The 17426-nt window shown below is 44.9% G+C and overlaps 1 protein-coding gene across 6 annotated transcripts in view; it reads right to left on the bottom strand.

Annotated features, from left to right (window-relative positions):
• The window catches only part of LOC125426484 (protein only RNase P catalytic subunit), a 53872-nt gene that overhangs the window by 34934 nt on the left and 1512 nt on the right, over nucleotides 1–17426 (bottom strand). For 4 of the 6 annotated variants that reach the window (XM_048484796.1, XM_048484798.1, XM_048484795.1 and 1 more), the window contains 3 exons: nucleotides 14253–15275; nucleotides 12405–12452; nucleotides 11650–11782 (listed from right to left, as the gene is read on the bottom strand). In XM_048484796.1, the coding sequence (XP_048340753.1) occupies nucleotides 11650–11782; nucleotides 12405–12452; nucleotides 14253–15244 (1173 nt within the window). In that variant the 5' untranslated portion in view covers nucleotides 15245–15275. The remainder of the gene's footprint in view (nucleotides 1–11649; nucleotides 11783–12404; nucleotides 12453–14252; nucleotides 15276–17426) is intronic. The other 2 variants (XM_048484799.1, XM_048484801.1) reach the window with 2 other exon arrangements.

Raw genomic sequence — 17426 nt, 5'->3', positions numbered from 1 at the left:
AGAGAACAAGTTGACAACGACGCAGCCCAACATGAGTTCCTCTATGCGCTCTGCACCGCCAAAGAGAACGCCTCCGCTGAGTGTCGCAGAGGGCGATCCACGTGGCTTAGGAAGAACCCCGAGCTGGCCGACATGCTTAAGGCACTTCTGCCAGGATATCGTGGATCTTCCGCCCATCAGGCCAGCCTCTCCTAGCCACAGCACTCTCCACCACCCGGGGACACGCCCCAGAGACGAAAGTGTAGCTTCCTAACTACAGGGCAAGCAGGGACACTTCCGGAGGGATTGTAGGTCACCCGGTGGGGGGGCTTACAACCCCAACGGAGGGGGGTTCTCCCCTGGGAGACGAAGGCCCCTGGGAAAGCCCCGGACCAGATGCCCCCGATGCTGGGAGGGCTTTCACTGGAGGAGCGAGTGCCCGTTGGGAAACTCTTACCCGGGCCTCTCCCCAGCCCAGGACCAAGGAGGAGAATACTAAACCAGCCCCGAGAACCAAGGCCCGATCCCAAACCACCTCCTCCCAGCGATATCTCTCTCTCCTGCACCCAACCTCTTTCCCTCAAGTTCCCCCATGAGATCCTCGTTGCTCCGACCCAGTACAGCGATCCCATCCCCAGAGGCCGTCCGTTAATCTTTTGCCCAAAGCTCTCCGCCGCTGAGCAGGGACTGTTTGTCGTCCCGGGAGTCATCGACTCCACAATAATAATATTCTCCAGGTGTGTGGACGGAACCTCCCGCGAGGAGTTGCCCAGCTGGAACCAAAGCTGCGCACAGCTGATCCTCCTGCCCTTACCATCACGCTGCTCCTCCGCCGCCAATTCAATAAAGGCCACGAGCCCAAATCGCCATCGGGGCACAACCGGCACCACCGTGGCGGCGGTAGAAATGCTCATCGGAAGCCTCCATAGCCTGCATACCTGGAGCTTTCACTATTTTCTTAGAAGGGTGTCCATTCAAGGGACTTGTGGACACCGGGCGCCCGACGTAATCACGTCATCAGAGCAGCGGAGTGGCCGCATCAGGGGCCAACCGAGGCGGGCCCGCACACCTGGGGGGGGGGGGGGGAAGCAGACCGCGAGACGGAGCACCCACCCGCTCACAGTCTGCAGTCCAGGGCTTGAGCGGCAGCTCACAGTCCGCCCCATCGTTTTGGATATCCATGTTAACTTGTGGGGAAGGGATCTCATGAGTCAAGTAGAGACGACTCTAGTCTGGGATGGATAAATCCACTCCCGCCATGGCCGCTCCCCAGAAGAAGAACAGATAACAGCTGGTCACGTTGAGATCCCCACCCCCCAGCTCTGACTGTGTTTTCTACCTCCACCCCAGAGCCCCGCTCTGGAACACCCTCTTTCTCTCTCACCTCATTCTATTTTTTCAACCAGCAAAGGCGGGAGGGCCAATTGGCTGACTGGCCCTCCCTGGATTAAAATCTGGGCCCATCCTGGTACCGCAGCACTGCCAGGACAGGCCCCAGGTTAAAAAAGGGGCTGCCGCACCAAATTCACTCACAAACCTGCTTGGGTTGTGGGTGCCTAGCGCCTGGCAGCTGTATCAATACAATGTACAAGGCCAGGCGCTTAGCCGAAGCCGCCCCTTAAGGAGTGGTTTCGGCAGGCGGCATTTCCCCAAGATACTCCAAATTGATCCCAAATTCTGACACGCCATGTCTGCCTCAACCCCTCTCGCGATCACGGTAAGTATTTGCCTCCCAGGGTGGAACCTCCCCAGTCCTTTTGTCCCAGGAGACCAACTCCCAGAGTGTGTGATTGTTTTGCTGATTCTGACGAGATCCCCTTCTCTGAACGCACTTCAAAGTCCCTTTGTCCCTGCAAATTAAGTATGCATACCCACAATTACCTCGACGGGTCCACTCGCCCCCCCCTTTCTTGGGGTTCGGACCCTCAAGCTCCGACGCGATTCTTATGACGTCTTTGAAGCCAACTCCACATAGGAGTCGCCTGCCCTTCGTGCCCCCTGCTCATGTCCAAACAAATTAAAGAAAGGGGAGTAGGTGGGGCCTCCATGGCCTGCCCCCCCGCAGAATTGAAATTGATGACAATTCAAACCTGCCCTCAGGCCCCACTCCCACCTGAGCCAAGACCAAGCTTGGCGGGGCCCGGCCCCTCATAACCTGGGGAAGGGGGTATGCTTCAATCCCTCTCCCTACAGGTCCCCAGTGGATTCCAGCTTCGCCATGTCCAGCCAACCCATGGAATGGCACCAGAAGGAAACCAACCCGATCCCGGAGATGGAGCGAATCTCTCTGGAAGATCCGGTCCCGCGGCCCCAACGGAACCGCCGCCAGCGCCAGAACGGCTTGAGGACCCAGATGACTTGGGGAGACTTCAAGGCAACGACCGGCCAAGCTCAAGAGCTGCTGCAACAGCAAGGCTGCCCTGAGACACCCGAGGGTCTCTGCGCTGCCATCTTTGCGATCATCACCGCAAACTCCGCAGTCACCGTCATCTGCCTGCTCTGCTGCCTCTTGCCGGTGACGCTCGGTCACCCTCTCTTGGAGCTCAGTCAAGTCAACATCTGGGAGCAGTTCGCTGCCGCTGCCAACGTTTCATCCTTCTGCCTGGGCCAATATCTCGGGGTGGGAAGCTTGCTAAGTTCCTGCCTACTCCCTGTCTGCAAAGCCCCTGGAGATTTCCTGGAAGAGTCTGGCCTGAGCCCTTTCATGAACACCTCATCTATCCAGTACTCCATGAGCGCCGACTGGGGACCCGTTGTTCAAACCCTCGCCGCCGGCGCCCTCTCTCTCATCACCCAAACCGTCGCCAACCACGAGTCCAGCACTTGCACCCGCATTGCTGATGTGGCGGGACAGGAAACTGGCCCGAGCCCAGTCACCGGCTCGGCCAACTGGAACTGCACACATGTTGAGGACATTCCCCCCATATATGGGAACATCCTCCTCCCTAAGGGCTGGTCTCTGGACTTCTGCGGGGAGAGAACCTTCAACTACATCCCCTCAGCTCGCCTCTCCGGCGGGACTCTTTGTTTATGCCTTGCATGCCGCCTACCATCGTCTCTGCCCCAGGCTCCACCCTCGGGAGCCCAAGCGGCCGTCGCCGCATTTCCGCTCTTTCCCCTCAACCTCTTCCTGCCGGAGCAACGCGCGAGTTGCCCTTTCCAAAGCCGAGTATGTCTCCCTGCAAGAAACCTCCCTGGTGGGAGAGTCCCAGGACTTCGCCACCTATAACGCTAAGACTATTGGTCGGGCTGGCCTGTGCCTCCTTGCGAAGTCCATTAATTCCCACCTCCACCGCTCTGGATGCTCTGGCCTCCGAAACAACAAGAACTTCGTCCAAGCGACTTTACAGATAATCGTGCCGCTATTGATTATTTGTTATTACTGCATCACCAAGGTTGTGGGGAGAATGTACATAATATGTGTTGTTTTAATCTCTCTGATAATTCCCGCAGTGATCCATAATGAAAGTGCGTGAATTGCAAGATGTTGTATCTAAATCTGGAAAATCACGCATGTATTGCTCCCACTGGTGGTCAGCCCTTTGGAAGTTGGCTGCCAGGAGTGTATGGTTTTCGAGCACTATTGTACAATTCTTTCATTGGTTTGATCGTATGCGCTCATTTTCGGTCTTGTCTTTGTTCAATGTATATCTGCTTTTGCTTGTAACGCTTGTAAGAAACCTTTTGACTTTTCCCCCCCTTAGTGGCAAAATCCGCTAAGTCCTCTCATAAGTTGCACAAACAACCTTCAGCGCTAACTGGAGGCGGGCCATTCCTGGGGAAGCAAGGCATCCCCCCCTAAATTGCCCCCCCCAACTAATTCGACCTCCTTCCCAAAAAAAACATAAGAAACGGGGAGATGTAGGGTGCGGGAGCCCGCGAACTCTCTCCTGCAGAACCGTGAAAGAAGCTTGGCATGCCGGGTGTCCGGGCAGCATGGCTCTTCCGGCGCACACACACGCTCCCCCAACCCCTCGGTTCTTCCGTGAGCCACGGGTCATGAACTACCCGACTCACGATCACCAGGTGTCCCATAATAAAGGGACAAAAGGGCCCTTTGCCCTCAGGTGAGGATTAGGACCCAGACAGGATGCTTCCTCCCGCACGTAGCAGCCCGATGAGATCATGCATCACATGATGATCTCCCGCTCTCCCGCTCTCCCGCCTGCCCGACCCCTTTACACGCCCCCATTGAAACCCTAATAAAAGGTGTGAGGGGCGAGCGCACGGGAGAGTTGCCAGGATCACGGGATCCCGCACTTCCTGCTGCTGGCTCTCGCCACCAGATGAAATCTCCGCGTCTCGTCTCTTCATTGGGGCCTCGTGGGCAAGACTACAATCTGATTGCGCCCTGCTCTAATTTCCATAGCTATGGGAAATAGGGCTGCAAGTGGGGCCTGGAGGTCTGAAATTACAACTATCCAGACAACAGGGATCGGTTCTCCTGGAAAGAGATGACTGTGTTGGAAGGTGAATTCTATGGCATTATACCCCAACTGAGGTTCCTTCCCTGCCTACACCCTGCTCGCCCCATGCTCTACCCACAAATCTCCAAGAATTTCTCAACCCAAAGCAGGCAATCTCAACAGGAAACGAGGCTGTTGGGTGCCAGAAGTTGAGCTTGTGGGGTCGTGGTACATCTTTATAGAAAGCCTTTCTCAGGAAAGCCTTCTTATTTAAGAAGGCGCGGGTGAACTCTTTTTATAATTCTGCCACTGTGTCTTTGAATTTAAACCTAGCTAGAGCTTTATTTAATTAAAATGTTTTATCTTTACTTAATCTCAGAAGTGGAAGGGGCCACGAAAGTATTTGAGTCCAAACCTCTGCTGTCAAGGAACCTTAAGCCAAAATCCTTTGGATTGGGCAGGACAAACGAGACAGTCCCCCAAAAGCCAAAGCGTGAGTCCTTATGCTTCAGAGATAGCGTAGCCATCAGTTCCTTTACTAACCAGCAAGAGATTAAGGGACATGCCTCTAGCCCTCCCGGGACTAAGATCAAGGAAGTCACCTTAGAAAGATAGGACACTTACGTGGCAAGTTTCAGAAACCAATTTAATCTGGTACCTGTAGCCAATGAAGGCCAAAGCACCAAATTCAGATTGAAGCTTACTGAATTCACAAAGCCACAAAATACAACTGAAGTGATTTATTACAGTAGTGCAAGAATAGTCTATAGAAGGATAATGTACAGTGCAGATAATATAAAGCTAAAAGTTTCAATGTCTTGATGAGATGTAACCCCACGGGTCAGAAATGACCTGATGCTTGAACAGGGGACTAACTTTACCTTCTAAAAATCTAACTACTGTAAGCACCTTTACAAGAACTGGTTCACCATCCAGATGTTACCAAAAGACCTGAGTCCATCCCAGTTTCAAAGTCCAGAGTTCAAGATGAAGTTAAGTATGAGGCACCAAGATCAAGACAAGTCCCACCATCAATTGCAATCCTGACACATGGCAAAAAGACACAAGGCTCGGGGAAAACACTTGGCCTAGGCAAAACTTGAATTAAAAGATCTTCGCTACATGTTCAACAACCTGAGTAAGCCTGAGTCTGTTAACCAATCAAATGTATGGCCAACAGTGTCACTTGACCAATGAAACATGTTGCTAGCCAGATGATGAAACCAATCAGAGGTGTTTGCCAATTAAACCAGACCTTCTGCTGCTGTGTCAGCTTCCAGGTAACCTTCTCCCACCATAAGTTCAGGTGCTAACCAGATGGACTGCACCTTCCCTGGCTTCTTTTTCCTTGAAGATGTTATGCTCAGTGGGGGAAACTGTATCTGGATTTCTTCCATTTCCCTTACATACTTCTTTGAAGCCATAAGCAGCTTGACGTGAGTTTTTAGTAAAAGAAACTTCCACTAGGCCTTATACTGAACCATTGTTTGAATTGAACAAAAAAAGTGTTTAAAGGAACCTGCCAATGCCGGAACTACAACTATAATATCAACTATAATATAACTATAATATCACTGATGAGTAGGTATCCAATCGATACTTTAAAACCTTCAACAATGAAGAATCTACCATCTCACAAAGGATAATGTTCCAGTGTTGAATACAATACACTGGTAGGAAGTTCTTTCTCAAATTTAGATGAAATCTTCTTTGAAACAATGTATCCTGTGGCTGCTTGCCAATTCTCATTGGGTATTCATCTTTAGCTCCACCAACAGCTGCTTCCAATTGAAGTGGACACCAAGAAAACAGAACAGTAGGCGAAATTATTGGAGGGAGCGTCTATTCTGCTATGCTAGAGACCTGAGATGCAAGCCAGCCTATGGAGCAGCAGTGGCATAGTAGTTAAGAACAGGTGTACTCTAATCTGGAGGAACCGGGTTTGATTCCCCATGAAACTCCTGAAGTTGGTTTAGTTGGTAAACAGAGAAACAACTGGGTTTCCTGGAGGAAAGTCGCAAGCCCTTCTCTGATAAGCACTGTGCGAGATAAATACTCTAGAGAAGAGACTCTCTTAATGTTTGAGGAACTGTGCAAGTTATATATACCTGAGGATAGAAAGTAAGATTTTGTTAGCACATTAACTAGAGAGTCAAACAGAAAACTATCCTGGTGGGTCCTTTTATCAACTGTAAAAAGATATTGAAACTACCGGTACTTGTAAAACAGTAACCTTTCAGAAACCAACTTCAATTTTATCCTTTGCCAGAAAAACTTCCTGATTTATTTCTTGAAAATAAAAACATTTGATTCTTTGTTTAAACTGTACAAGTCTTGGCTGTCAGGTTTTTTTTCTGACAGAAAGGAAAAGATTATTTTGGTGTCCCTACAAAGCTGCTAATCTTTTGGTGTCCCTACAAAGCTGCTGATCTTTCTGTCTGTGAAGTGCCCTGTTGAACAACTAAAGACCATTCTAACTGTTTAATTTGATTTATATAAGTGTGAAAATACAAAGTGTATACACAAAGTCTAAACTACCACATTCATGCTGCATAATGATAAACAAAAGAGTAACTCAGTCAATGCATAATTGACAGTTAGAATTTTGGAGGGAAAAAATCTCAAGCCACGAGTCAGTGGGAAGGCACTTAAGGGCAACCAACATCCCTCCATCTTGTCATACCTGGCACCAGATGGATAACAGTGGGCTTGCACACGTGGCTGTATTTTATTGGATTTGTTTTAGCAATATGTGTGTCAGTTTATATTTTATGTTTATTTTTTTCTGCAATGTGCCTCAGGGGTCTGTCGGAATAGATATATGAAATAAGTCTTGATATATTTGCTTTAAGATGCATTTCCATCCTACAGGTTTTCTTAGCTAGCTTTCTCAACCAAAGAGAATGTTCAAGAACGAATGAGATAAAACCGGGAGGGGACTTATATGGAATGGAAAGAAAGGCGCAGGAAGCACAAAGAGACAAGAAAAATTCATCCAGGAATGCAAGAAACAAGAAAGAGGATTATAAGGAAATTGGCAGAATGCAGAAAGATGGCAGCTGCAGCTCGGCGCAGAGAGATGCAGCTGTCAGGAACAGGGCTTAGGCATCACTATCCATAATGGCATCCTATCCAGAATTGCACCCTTCTAATTCCATAGAAGGCAATAATATCAGAAGCAGATAGATCTGCTTAGTACGCCACTATAGATAAGTTACTTATTTGATAATTTTCACTTGTTACTTATTTGATCATTTTTACTTGTTAAATGTTGTCATAGTATCTAAGAATGTTTTCCCTGAATTGACTCTAGAGTCAGCTTCTTGTCAGCTTCTTCAGAAGCAAAAGGTTATTTTTTCAATGAAGTCCCTTCGCCTATCCCAATGATAGTGAGCGAGCAATGACTAAAACAAGATATGAAGACACTGGAGTTCGATCTTAGCAAGGAAACTAGTGGGAAATGATTTGAATTAATGATTCATTAAACTGCCACTGAACCTCTTTGGCTAATTAACAATTTGCTCAAAGCAATAATTAGGTACCATTACATTCAAATTATTCTCATTATTTCATTCTTGCAATTACAGATATTAGTAACAGGGCTTAATTAACAGTTTGATAAAGGGCCAATGGAAATGGGTAGGGGGCATTGCCTTCACTTGCAACAGAAGTACATAAATATCCAAATGAGTCAAGGATAAATAGGGTTTTCTGAGTCCCAATCTAAATAATTTGCTTGGCCTTCAAGACCTCTGTGGGAGCATGAGAATATACAGCAGAGAGGCTGTGCCTCTTGCTATTCTCAGAGCTCCCTTATTCACCTATCTATCCCAACTATTTTGTGTTCAGTAAGAACAGTAAGAACAAAGGTCCCCTGGAAAAGTAAAGAAGGGTGGCAGCTTTTTCCAAAGTCTTGGGAAGGCACCAGGTTACACCCCTATTTGATTAAGAAACAAAACTCATCCTGAAACCAAGAAATATGTGTTTCAGGAAATGTCTATTCCACCACCACTAAGCCAGCCACCAGGAGGCAACTTTTCTGCTCAGAACTGACTGCTTGTCTTCCAAGGTAACTGCTTGGTCACTGTGTGAGGCAGGCTGCTGCACTAGAAGCAAACTGGTCTGATCCAGCAGGGCTCTTCTTACACAGACTATCTAGAAGAGCACTACTGAATAGACCAGAAGGCTAATTAGTTTACAATAGCATCCAATCAAATGCTATTGGGAAGCTCTAACAGAAGACAGATTGAAAAAACCCTGAACTCGTGTTCAGGATCAATATGTTTCCATTTAACTATCGTACTAATAGTTGTATATAGATCTACCCCCATTCCATTCCATTTCATTATCAAATTCCTTTGTAAAGCCACCAGTTTTCACCATGTCACCATGTCACACACCATGTGTTGTGTGAAGTAGTACTACTTCACTTTGTCCACTGCAACACTACTTTCAGACTTGTTCAAAACACAATGTGTTTGTAAGCTTTTAGCCAGGAATGCTTAAGAAGTAGAAATTCTAAGGCTGGCCAGTACTACCCGCCTGCTAGAAGCCAACATATACCATCCTAGCTTTGGCCACAAGGCACACTCTCTTTTTTCTCAATGCCTCGGCACCTCAATGTTTGTTCCTCATGCACAGGAGTTCATAAAAAAGCATGAGTTACAAATGCAAAACTGACCCATTGTGAAGGACAGTTGTTCACCGAGATGCCGCTAAAAATCTTTGGTATTCTGACTGAACAGCACAGCTTTCGTGGCATTCTGAGTCAAGAGGAAAGGTGGGGTATAAATATTTTCTTAAATAAATTCTCACTGAAGAGCAAAGTATTCATGAAAATGACAACAGCCAATGTATGCCATTTATACATAGTGTATCTCTTCACATACATTATGCCAGTGGTGCCTTGTAAAGTCAAGGTGTTATAAGACTGTCCTGATATTTTAAACTGAGAACTTAAACAGGGAGGAGACATTTAAACTAGGACTTCAGCTTGCTCTTTTTAGCCATTATACTAAACCAGTACAGCTGGTTTAAACACCACACACATACATACATGACATACATAATGAAAGAGATGCAGAAGAAAATGTTGTCCCCTCCCTAGGCTCTGCTTCTTCTGTTGTTCACCCCCTCCCAACACAACTTCCTGTTGCTTCCTCCACCCCCTAACCATTTTATTTATCACAACATTTATATCCTGCCTTTCTTCATGGTATAAGGAGGCTTGCAACAATAGTTAAAAACATTTTCTGCAAAAATCAGAATAAATTTAAAAAGCCTAAAATCTCCTCCACCCCCCCTTAAAAGGTTCCTGCCATTCAAACCCCTTCAAAATGTCTGGCAAACAAGCAGGCCTTGCAGGGCCTCCCAAAGATCTCCCAAAAGAGGAGCCCTCTCACCTCTTCAGGGAGTCCATTTCACAGAGCTGAAGCAATGTGGAAAATCCTGTCTCTGACTGATGCCAGATGAAATAACCTCAGCAATGGGATAGCCAGCAGATGGCTGCACAATTAGTTGGTACACAGGTGTATATGGAAGGTGACAGTTGCCACTTACCCAACTGCATTTTAAAATTATTTTATTATTATTACTGGATTTTTTAATCTCGCCCTACCCCAGCAAAAGGTCGGACTCAGGGTGGCTTACAGATAGTCAACATATACAATGCCCAGTTGACCTCACACCAACAGAGATTTCAGTTGGCATTTTTTAAAAATTATTTGTTTTGTTTTTAAACCACCTCTGGAGCTTTTCTTCAAACTTGAGAATTTGTTCAACTTTACAGAAACATCACCCTTTTCCTTTTTAGACTATACTTTTAATTTATAAATTCAGAATTACAGATGCAATGTCTGACTGATGCCAGATGAAATAACCTCAGCAATGGGATAGCCAGCAGATGGCTGCACAATTAGTTGGTACACAGGTGTATATGGAAGGTGACAGTTGCCACTTACCTATATTAAATATTTATTTATTTTATTTATTTATTATTTAAACTTTTATACCGCCCCATCCCAAGGGGCTCTGGGCGGTGTACAACATGAATCTCAGTACAAATAAATATGGTTAAAACCTTTAAAAAACAGCAGTAGAATAATAAGAGGCGTCCAAATACCCTAATTTTAAATCCTCCCCTAAGAGGGAGGGAGTGGCGAGTCCTATTAGGTAGAAGGACTCAGGTGTTAAGAGCTAAAGGGGGGGGCACCTTCAGCGGCTGGTCCCTCCAAAGGCCCGGCGGAACAGTTCCGTTTTACAGGCCCTGCGGAACTCCCCAAGGTCCCGCAGGGCCCGGCTGGCTGGTGGAAGAGTGTTCCACCAGGCCGGGGCCAGAGCCGTAAAGGCCCTGGCCCGTGTGGAGGCCAGCCGCATCATTGAGGGGCCAGGGACCACCAAAAGATTGGCCTCAGCCGAGCGGAGAGGCCGTGTAGGGACATATGGGGTGATGCGGTCTCGCAGGTACGAGGGTCCCAAGCCACGTAAGGCCTTAAAGGTCAGCACCAACACCTTGAAAATGATTCGGAACTCAACTTAAAGTATACCTAAATGTCTCTTTGTCGGAGAATTTACAAATAGCAATGCCCTCAAAATGTTACTATGGCCTAAACTTCTAAAAAAGACGCTTTCATCCAAAAGCTACATTAAATTACAAAATTATTTTGGGATAAGAGTAGAATCTTTGATTTGGCTAAGGCTAGTGATCATTAAAATCATATCTGAGATATATCAGCACCACCTAGCGGCCATTGCTTTCAATTCTAAACAAAACTACTAAAGGTAGTCTCCTTCCTACAGAAGACCATTTACATACTGCAAGACAATAGATCTGAGAAACTCCGTGGTTCAGTTCAAACCGAATGTCAGATCATGGTTTGATTTACACAAATGATTGGCAGCTGAGATTTCTTCCCTTACTGCTCCATCTGAAATGGCAAACTATGGTTTACACTCGCCTCCCAAACTAGAACTAAAAACAAAGGCCCCTTCCGCACATGCAGAATAATAAACTTTTAATCCACTTTAATGCATTTTGAAGCTGGATTTTACTGTGCGAAATAGTAAAATCCACTTGCAAACAATTGTGAAACTGGATTGAAAGTGCATTATTCTGCATGTCCAGAAGGGGCCTTTGTTCAGGGTGGGGTGGATCAGCATTATAGATTGGAACATTATGCCAGAAGCAATAATATTGCAGCAGGGCGACAGGTACAGACATCCTTACAAATAAGATCAGCATGAATACATGCTCTTTGCAACTCACCTCGGGGGTTGTTTTCCTAAATGTATCTCTCCCTTGTATTACATCCTTTATTATTCTTTCCTTGAGAATGTTGTATTCTTCAGGGCTCAAATCAATATTTTCCAAGAACCGATTACAGGAAGGGCACTGTCCACTGCAATATCAATAGAACCAGAGAAGTCAGTGAATCTATCAGATAATCATAAAATATCAGTATGTCAAAATTAATTTCAGAAAAGTCTACTGAAAGCACAGAGTATATAATATGAAATTTCTCTGAAGGTCTCTGAAAGAAGAGAGTATACAAAATAAAAATTCTAAGAATTTTGAAAAATGAACTGATTCATATCTATTTCATTGATTCATCACATCTTCCTCTAAACTTCTAAACCTCTAAACTTCCAAAGTCATTCAAGAAATATTTTATTAAATAATTTTAACTTTCAGAATCTTATTTTGGTGGTATAGATCTTGAAAAAATACTGCCTGAATCTACTGTAGTATAGATTGAAACTGTTTTAATTTAATTTTAATTATTTGATTTATAAACCGCTCTCCCCTCACAAGAGGTGCCCAGAGTCGTGTTGCAGTATAGACTGGAGCTATTTGTCCCCCAAAAGAAAACTCAGGATTTACCTTTGTGTAATTTGTCAGAAAAATGACATGCCTAAGAAAAGTCTGATGTCAGGGTCACAAACCTTTTCTTCTGGCTCTCAAAATCAGACCATTTAAGAGCAAAATATTGTGTAGAGCTTTAAAACAAGAAATATATTTACCTATTCTTTATGGTAGTTAAGTTTCCTTTCCAGTTCTCTCCAGGGAGGCTACAGGAGATTACACAAAAATTAAAATCCGGTATAACAACTAATCAAAAGGGGAGCGGGGAGAACATCCTGTCACTACAATCACATTAAGGGCACAATTCTCATGCATTTCCTTCTGAGGAGAACCCTTTGAACAGTGGTTCTCAACCTTCCTAATGCCGCGACCCTTTAATACAGTTCCTCATGTTGTGGTGACCCCCAACCCTAACATTTATCCATTTTACATATGGAGAACACTGATGCAGAGAGTCTTAGGCAACCCCTGTGAAAGGATCGTTCGACCCCCAAAGGGGTCCCGACCCCCAGGTTGAGAACCACTGCCTTTGAACATCATGGGCCATCTGACTAAATATGCCTAGGTTTTATTTGTTTTATTATATATCTGTCCTTTTTTACAAAGAATTTGGAGTAGCTTATATGGCCCCCTCCCCCCCCCCCCCACCATTTTTACTCATATCTGCCCTGTAGGTAAGACAGAGAGGACAGCCCAAAGTCAGTCAGCGAACTTCATTGCTGGATATTTTCTCCAGCCCAAGTTTAGTCACACTATACTAGGATACTGGCTTTCAAAATCAAGATGTATGGCTGCAATCCTATGTAGAAAACATTGTGCAGCCATTATCTGTTCATTCAAAATTCAAGAACAAAATCCATGAAACTTTTTTATTGGATCAACCAGTGCTATGCACACCTACTTGAAAATAATGCCTGTTGATCTCAGAGGGATTTTACTTTAATTTGTTCCTTATTTGAGGGAACATTCCTTATTTACTATTACAAATGCAAATACAAGATCTTTAATTCATTATAAGGTTGGTACATTCCAACACAGACATTCTGCAGCAGTCTAGCTTCCCCAGGAGTTTCAGAGGCACGGCAAGGGGTAGAACTCATGCAAGGCTATATGCTAATGTAATGTCCAAACAAAATCAGCATGTTGACAGATGCTCTAGGAACTCTATGGTATTACCATAGAATTTCTAGAGCGTCTGCTGACATCTGAAAATGTGGGCGTGATGTCAGTGTTGAAGAATTAGAGACAAAACTTTGCTATGCTCTATGACAGAGACACAGAAAGAAAGTGAGGGAATCTAACAATGTGGGATGTCATGATTATGTTGTACCAAACTGCAAACAAAACCAGAGGCTAACAAATTGTTTATAGCACTCAATATGTTTAAGTCTGTATGATAACCTTCAGACAATAATAACTCTGAACTATCTTAACCAGTATTAGATATATGGTCCAGATGAGCACCTTCATATGGGAGTAGGTAATGTGGCTTGTACCTCCACAATCCTACATTCAGCACTGCTCACATTATGCTGCTTGTTGTTCACATTGTCATTCAATTCTGTATTCCTTTCCTCTATATTACATTTTTCATTGTATGTATATGTATGTGTGTGTGCTGTATATTCACACTATTGCTCACATTGTCATTCAAGTTGGTTCATTCAGGTATAATTCTCAGCTCCTCCACATGAAGCCTGCTGGGTAACCTTGGGCTAGTCGCAGCTCTCTCAGAACTCTCTCAGCCCCACCTACCTCACAAAGTGTCTGTTGTGGGGGGTGGGGAAGGGAAATTGATCATAAGCTGCTTTGAAACTCCTTATAAGTAGGAAAAAGCAGAATACAAAAAAACAAATTTTTATCTTCTATTTCTACTCATTACATTGTTCATTTAGTCTCCTATACGACATGATTATATCTCCTGCCTCTCTCTGTACACTGCAATCTACCTTGAGTGACTATGGGAAAGACAGACTACAATTAAGCAAATCTATATCTTTGTTTACCTTTCAAACCATTGATTGATGCTCTGCATTTGTGCTTCTCCAGGATACACTTGATTATCTCTTAAGTAAGTGAGGATATGAATGATTTTGGTTTTCCAGTGGTCATCCATCACGCTTTTACCAAAATCAAAGAAAGCCTGTATGGTATCCAGGGTTGGCACCAAATTCTTTGCTACCATCTCATTAAAAAGTTCACCTGCTAGGCTTAAGTCCTGGTTAAAAAGGGCCCCCTTGATGCAATCCCCATAGTTTCCTTTTGTAGGTGTCATGACTTTTTTAATCTCCTCCAGCAAGAGCAATGCCTCCTTCCAGCGTTGAGAATGGCTCAGGCCTCTGATCAGGAGACCATATGCTGATGTTTCTAAAACTTTATATCTAGTTTTCATTATGTCCAGGATATCATATATCTCCTCCACCTCTTTGTGAGAGACACAGAGAGCCAGGTATTTCACTAGGAGACTATACCCAATATCCCCCTCTCGATCAGCAACTGCGACAAGCAAGGATTTAGCCACATCTATGGGACTGTGGTGAGCAATCATTTGTTCTAACATTAACTCTTCAAACTTTCTAATTTCTCCATATTCTTCAACCATCTTTGCCCACTCCTCCACACTTAAAGGTTTTTCTGGAGGACAGAGGATTGCCTTTTTAGAAGATATGGATTTTTTTACATCTGTAAGAGTGTCTTGAGTTGTTGCTCTCCTTTTGGAAGCTCCAGCAGCAAACACGTTGAAAGGGCGGGGAGAGAAATAATCTTTCTCAGCTCTGCTCTGCCTTAAATTATCCTCTTTTTCTCTAGATTTTAGCCAAGGAGACTCCTTACAAATTGCTTTTGGATCCATGGGTTTTGCAGACCAGGACAATGTTGTAGAAAGTAAGCACCCAAATACAGTTGGTAACTTGTGAAGATGCAGAATGGGGTAGAATATCTTATATGTCTTCATCGAAGTCTGTAATACCCAGTTGCTTGTTTGGCAGAAGTGTGCCATGATGCCAGAAAGTTAAAATTGCAAGAGGTTTCTAAGGGAATAACCCAAGAACAAGTGTCATTTGCAGTACAAAAGAACACTAAAAATCTAGTTAAAATTTGGGACAAGAAGGGATAGAAGCAGTGGTGGGATTCAAATAATTTAACAACTGGTTGTTTACAAACATCATTTTAACAACTGGTTCTGCCGAAGTGGTGCGAACCTGCTGAATCCCACCACTGGATAGAAGTCACCAGCAAACGTAGCCGTTTCATTAATTTTGTTAGAAGAAAAGTCTCATTACAACCATTTCAAAATGCAAGCACCTCTTTCCTCAAAAGGTTGAAAAAATCAGTTGATGTTCTTTCATCTGTCATAAATGCACACAGCAGCAAAAAAGTATAACAATGTGAAATATTCAAGTGAGGTCAGGCTAGAGAAAAGCAAAACAATGGTTTAACACTTTTCTGAAGCAACACAATATTTTACATACAGATCAAGGACGTAGGTGAGGGGGGTTTCTCGGGTTCAAACTCCCCATTGCATGTCCGAAGCTTCGCCCACCATTTGTGGGGGTTTTTGTATTTTAAAGTGTTTTTTTCAGTTTTTGGCCTACAGGGGGCGCATTCTTTAGGCTAGCGTAGGGGTAGGGAACCTGCGGCTCTCCAGATGTTCAGAAACTACAATTCCCATCAGCCTCTGTCAGCATGGCCAATTGGCCATGCTGGTAGGGGCTGATGGGAATTGTAGTTCCTGAACATCTGGAGAGCCGCAGGTTCCCTAATAGGCTAAAATGGCACCTGGGAAACTCTCAGGCTATCGTCAGGTGACAATCCTGATGATACCAGCCATGTTTCAAAGCTTAAGTTTGGTTTAGGGGTCCAAAATTATGGACCTCCAAAGTGGGGTGCCTCTGTGCATCCCCCCATTGTTTTCCAAATGGCAGCTAATAGTAGATGGGGCTACCCTTTTGAGGGGTCATCCATCTTTGGACCCCCTGAACCAAACTTCACTTGTAACTCCTAGGTGGAAATGAATAGGAGAGTCTCCTGCTGATTATACTAGCCAGGTTTGGTGAAGAAGGTTGTCTCAGGGGGTCCAAAGTTATGGACTCCCAAAGCAGGGATGCCCCATCCCCATTGTTTCTGGGCAATAGGAGCTAATGAAGATGGGGGCTACCACCTTTGAAGTGTCCATAACTGGACCCCCTGGAGAACCAAAACTTCTAATTAAACCCAAGTGGTACTCATCAGGAGAGTCTCCTAAAGATACCCTAAAAGTTTGGTGCTGCTAGCTTAACAATTGCACCCCTTACCACAGGAAAATTGACCCCCCCCCAGATTTCCCCAGATTCTCCTTTTGAATCCAACCCCTTCGGCATGGATTTAAAGGGAGAATTTGAGGTCCCCAGAGTAAACCTTGAAAGTGATGCTGTTTCAGGGTGGGAGATGATCCACCCCAAAAAAGCATCACTTTCAATATTGTTTTAACTGGGGACCCCAGATTCTCCCTTTAAGATGGATTTAAAAGGAGAATCTGGGCTCACTAATTTAAACATAATTGAAGGTGATGCTGTTTGGGGGTGGATTCCAGCATCACAGCAGCCACTCATGGGGGGGGGGGGGGCGCGCAAACCTCAGATTTTGCACCAGGCTCCATTTTCCCTAGCTACCCCTCCACCTGGAGGGGAGGGAGAAGGGACTGCTGCTACAAGCTGGGAACCCAGCTGGTGGGGGGCGGGGCAGGCAGGGCAGGGGAGTCTGCCATCTCTGGCCTCAGAGAGCTGCTTTTATAAGCACTGAGGCCAAGGGCAGGGCTTTGGAAGGTGTGGTCACACACCTCAGGGGCGGGTGGGGGTGTGGCCTTGCCCCCTAACCCCTCCATAAAAAATGTATACCTACATCACTGATACAGATATTTATACAAACACATGACTTTAGCAAACTGAGAATTTTTTTCTTGTCCGTGGTGCAGCAAACAAGATTTCAGAGTTCTACGGGTAAACAGCAGCTTTCTGCTCACTTAGCCCAACACCAAATCTGCTAAGAAGTATAATGTAATTGCCTTCAATCTCTAACTGCTAACATTTAAACAAGATGAACAAGAAGTAGCTGATCTACTGCTAACCTTTGCTAGTACAATGCATAGAGGAGTACATTTTAATGTTACCTCTTCCTATTTTCTATTGGACACATTCCTGACG

This window comes from Sphaerodactylus townsendi, linkage group LG02 (genome assembly GCF_021028975.2).
Source record: "Sphaerodactylus townsendi isolate TG3544 linkage group LG02, MPM_Stown_v2.3, whole genome shotgun sequence".
NCBI classification, from domain to species: Eukaryota; Metazoa; Chordata; class Lepidosauria; order Squamata; family Sphaerodactylidae; genus Sphaerodactylus; species Sphaerodactylus townsendi.
Note: the sequence above shows the minus strand (reverse complement) of the source record. Positions and strands in the feature narration are given on the sequence as shown.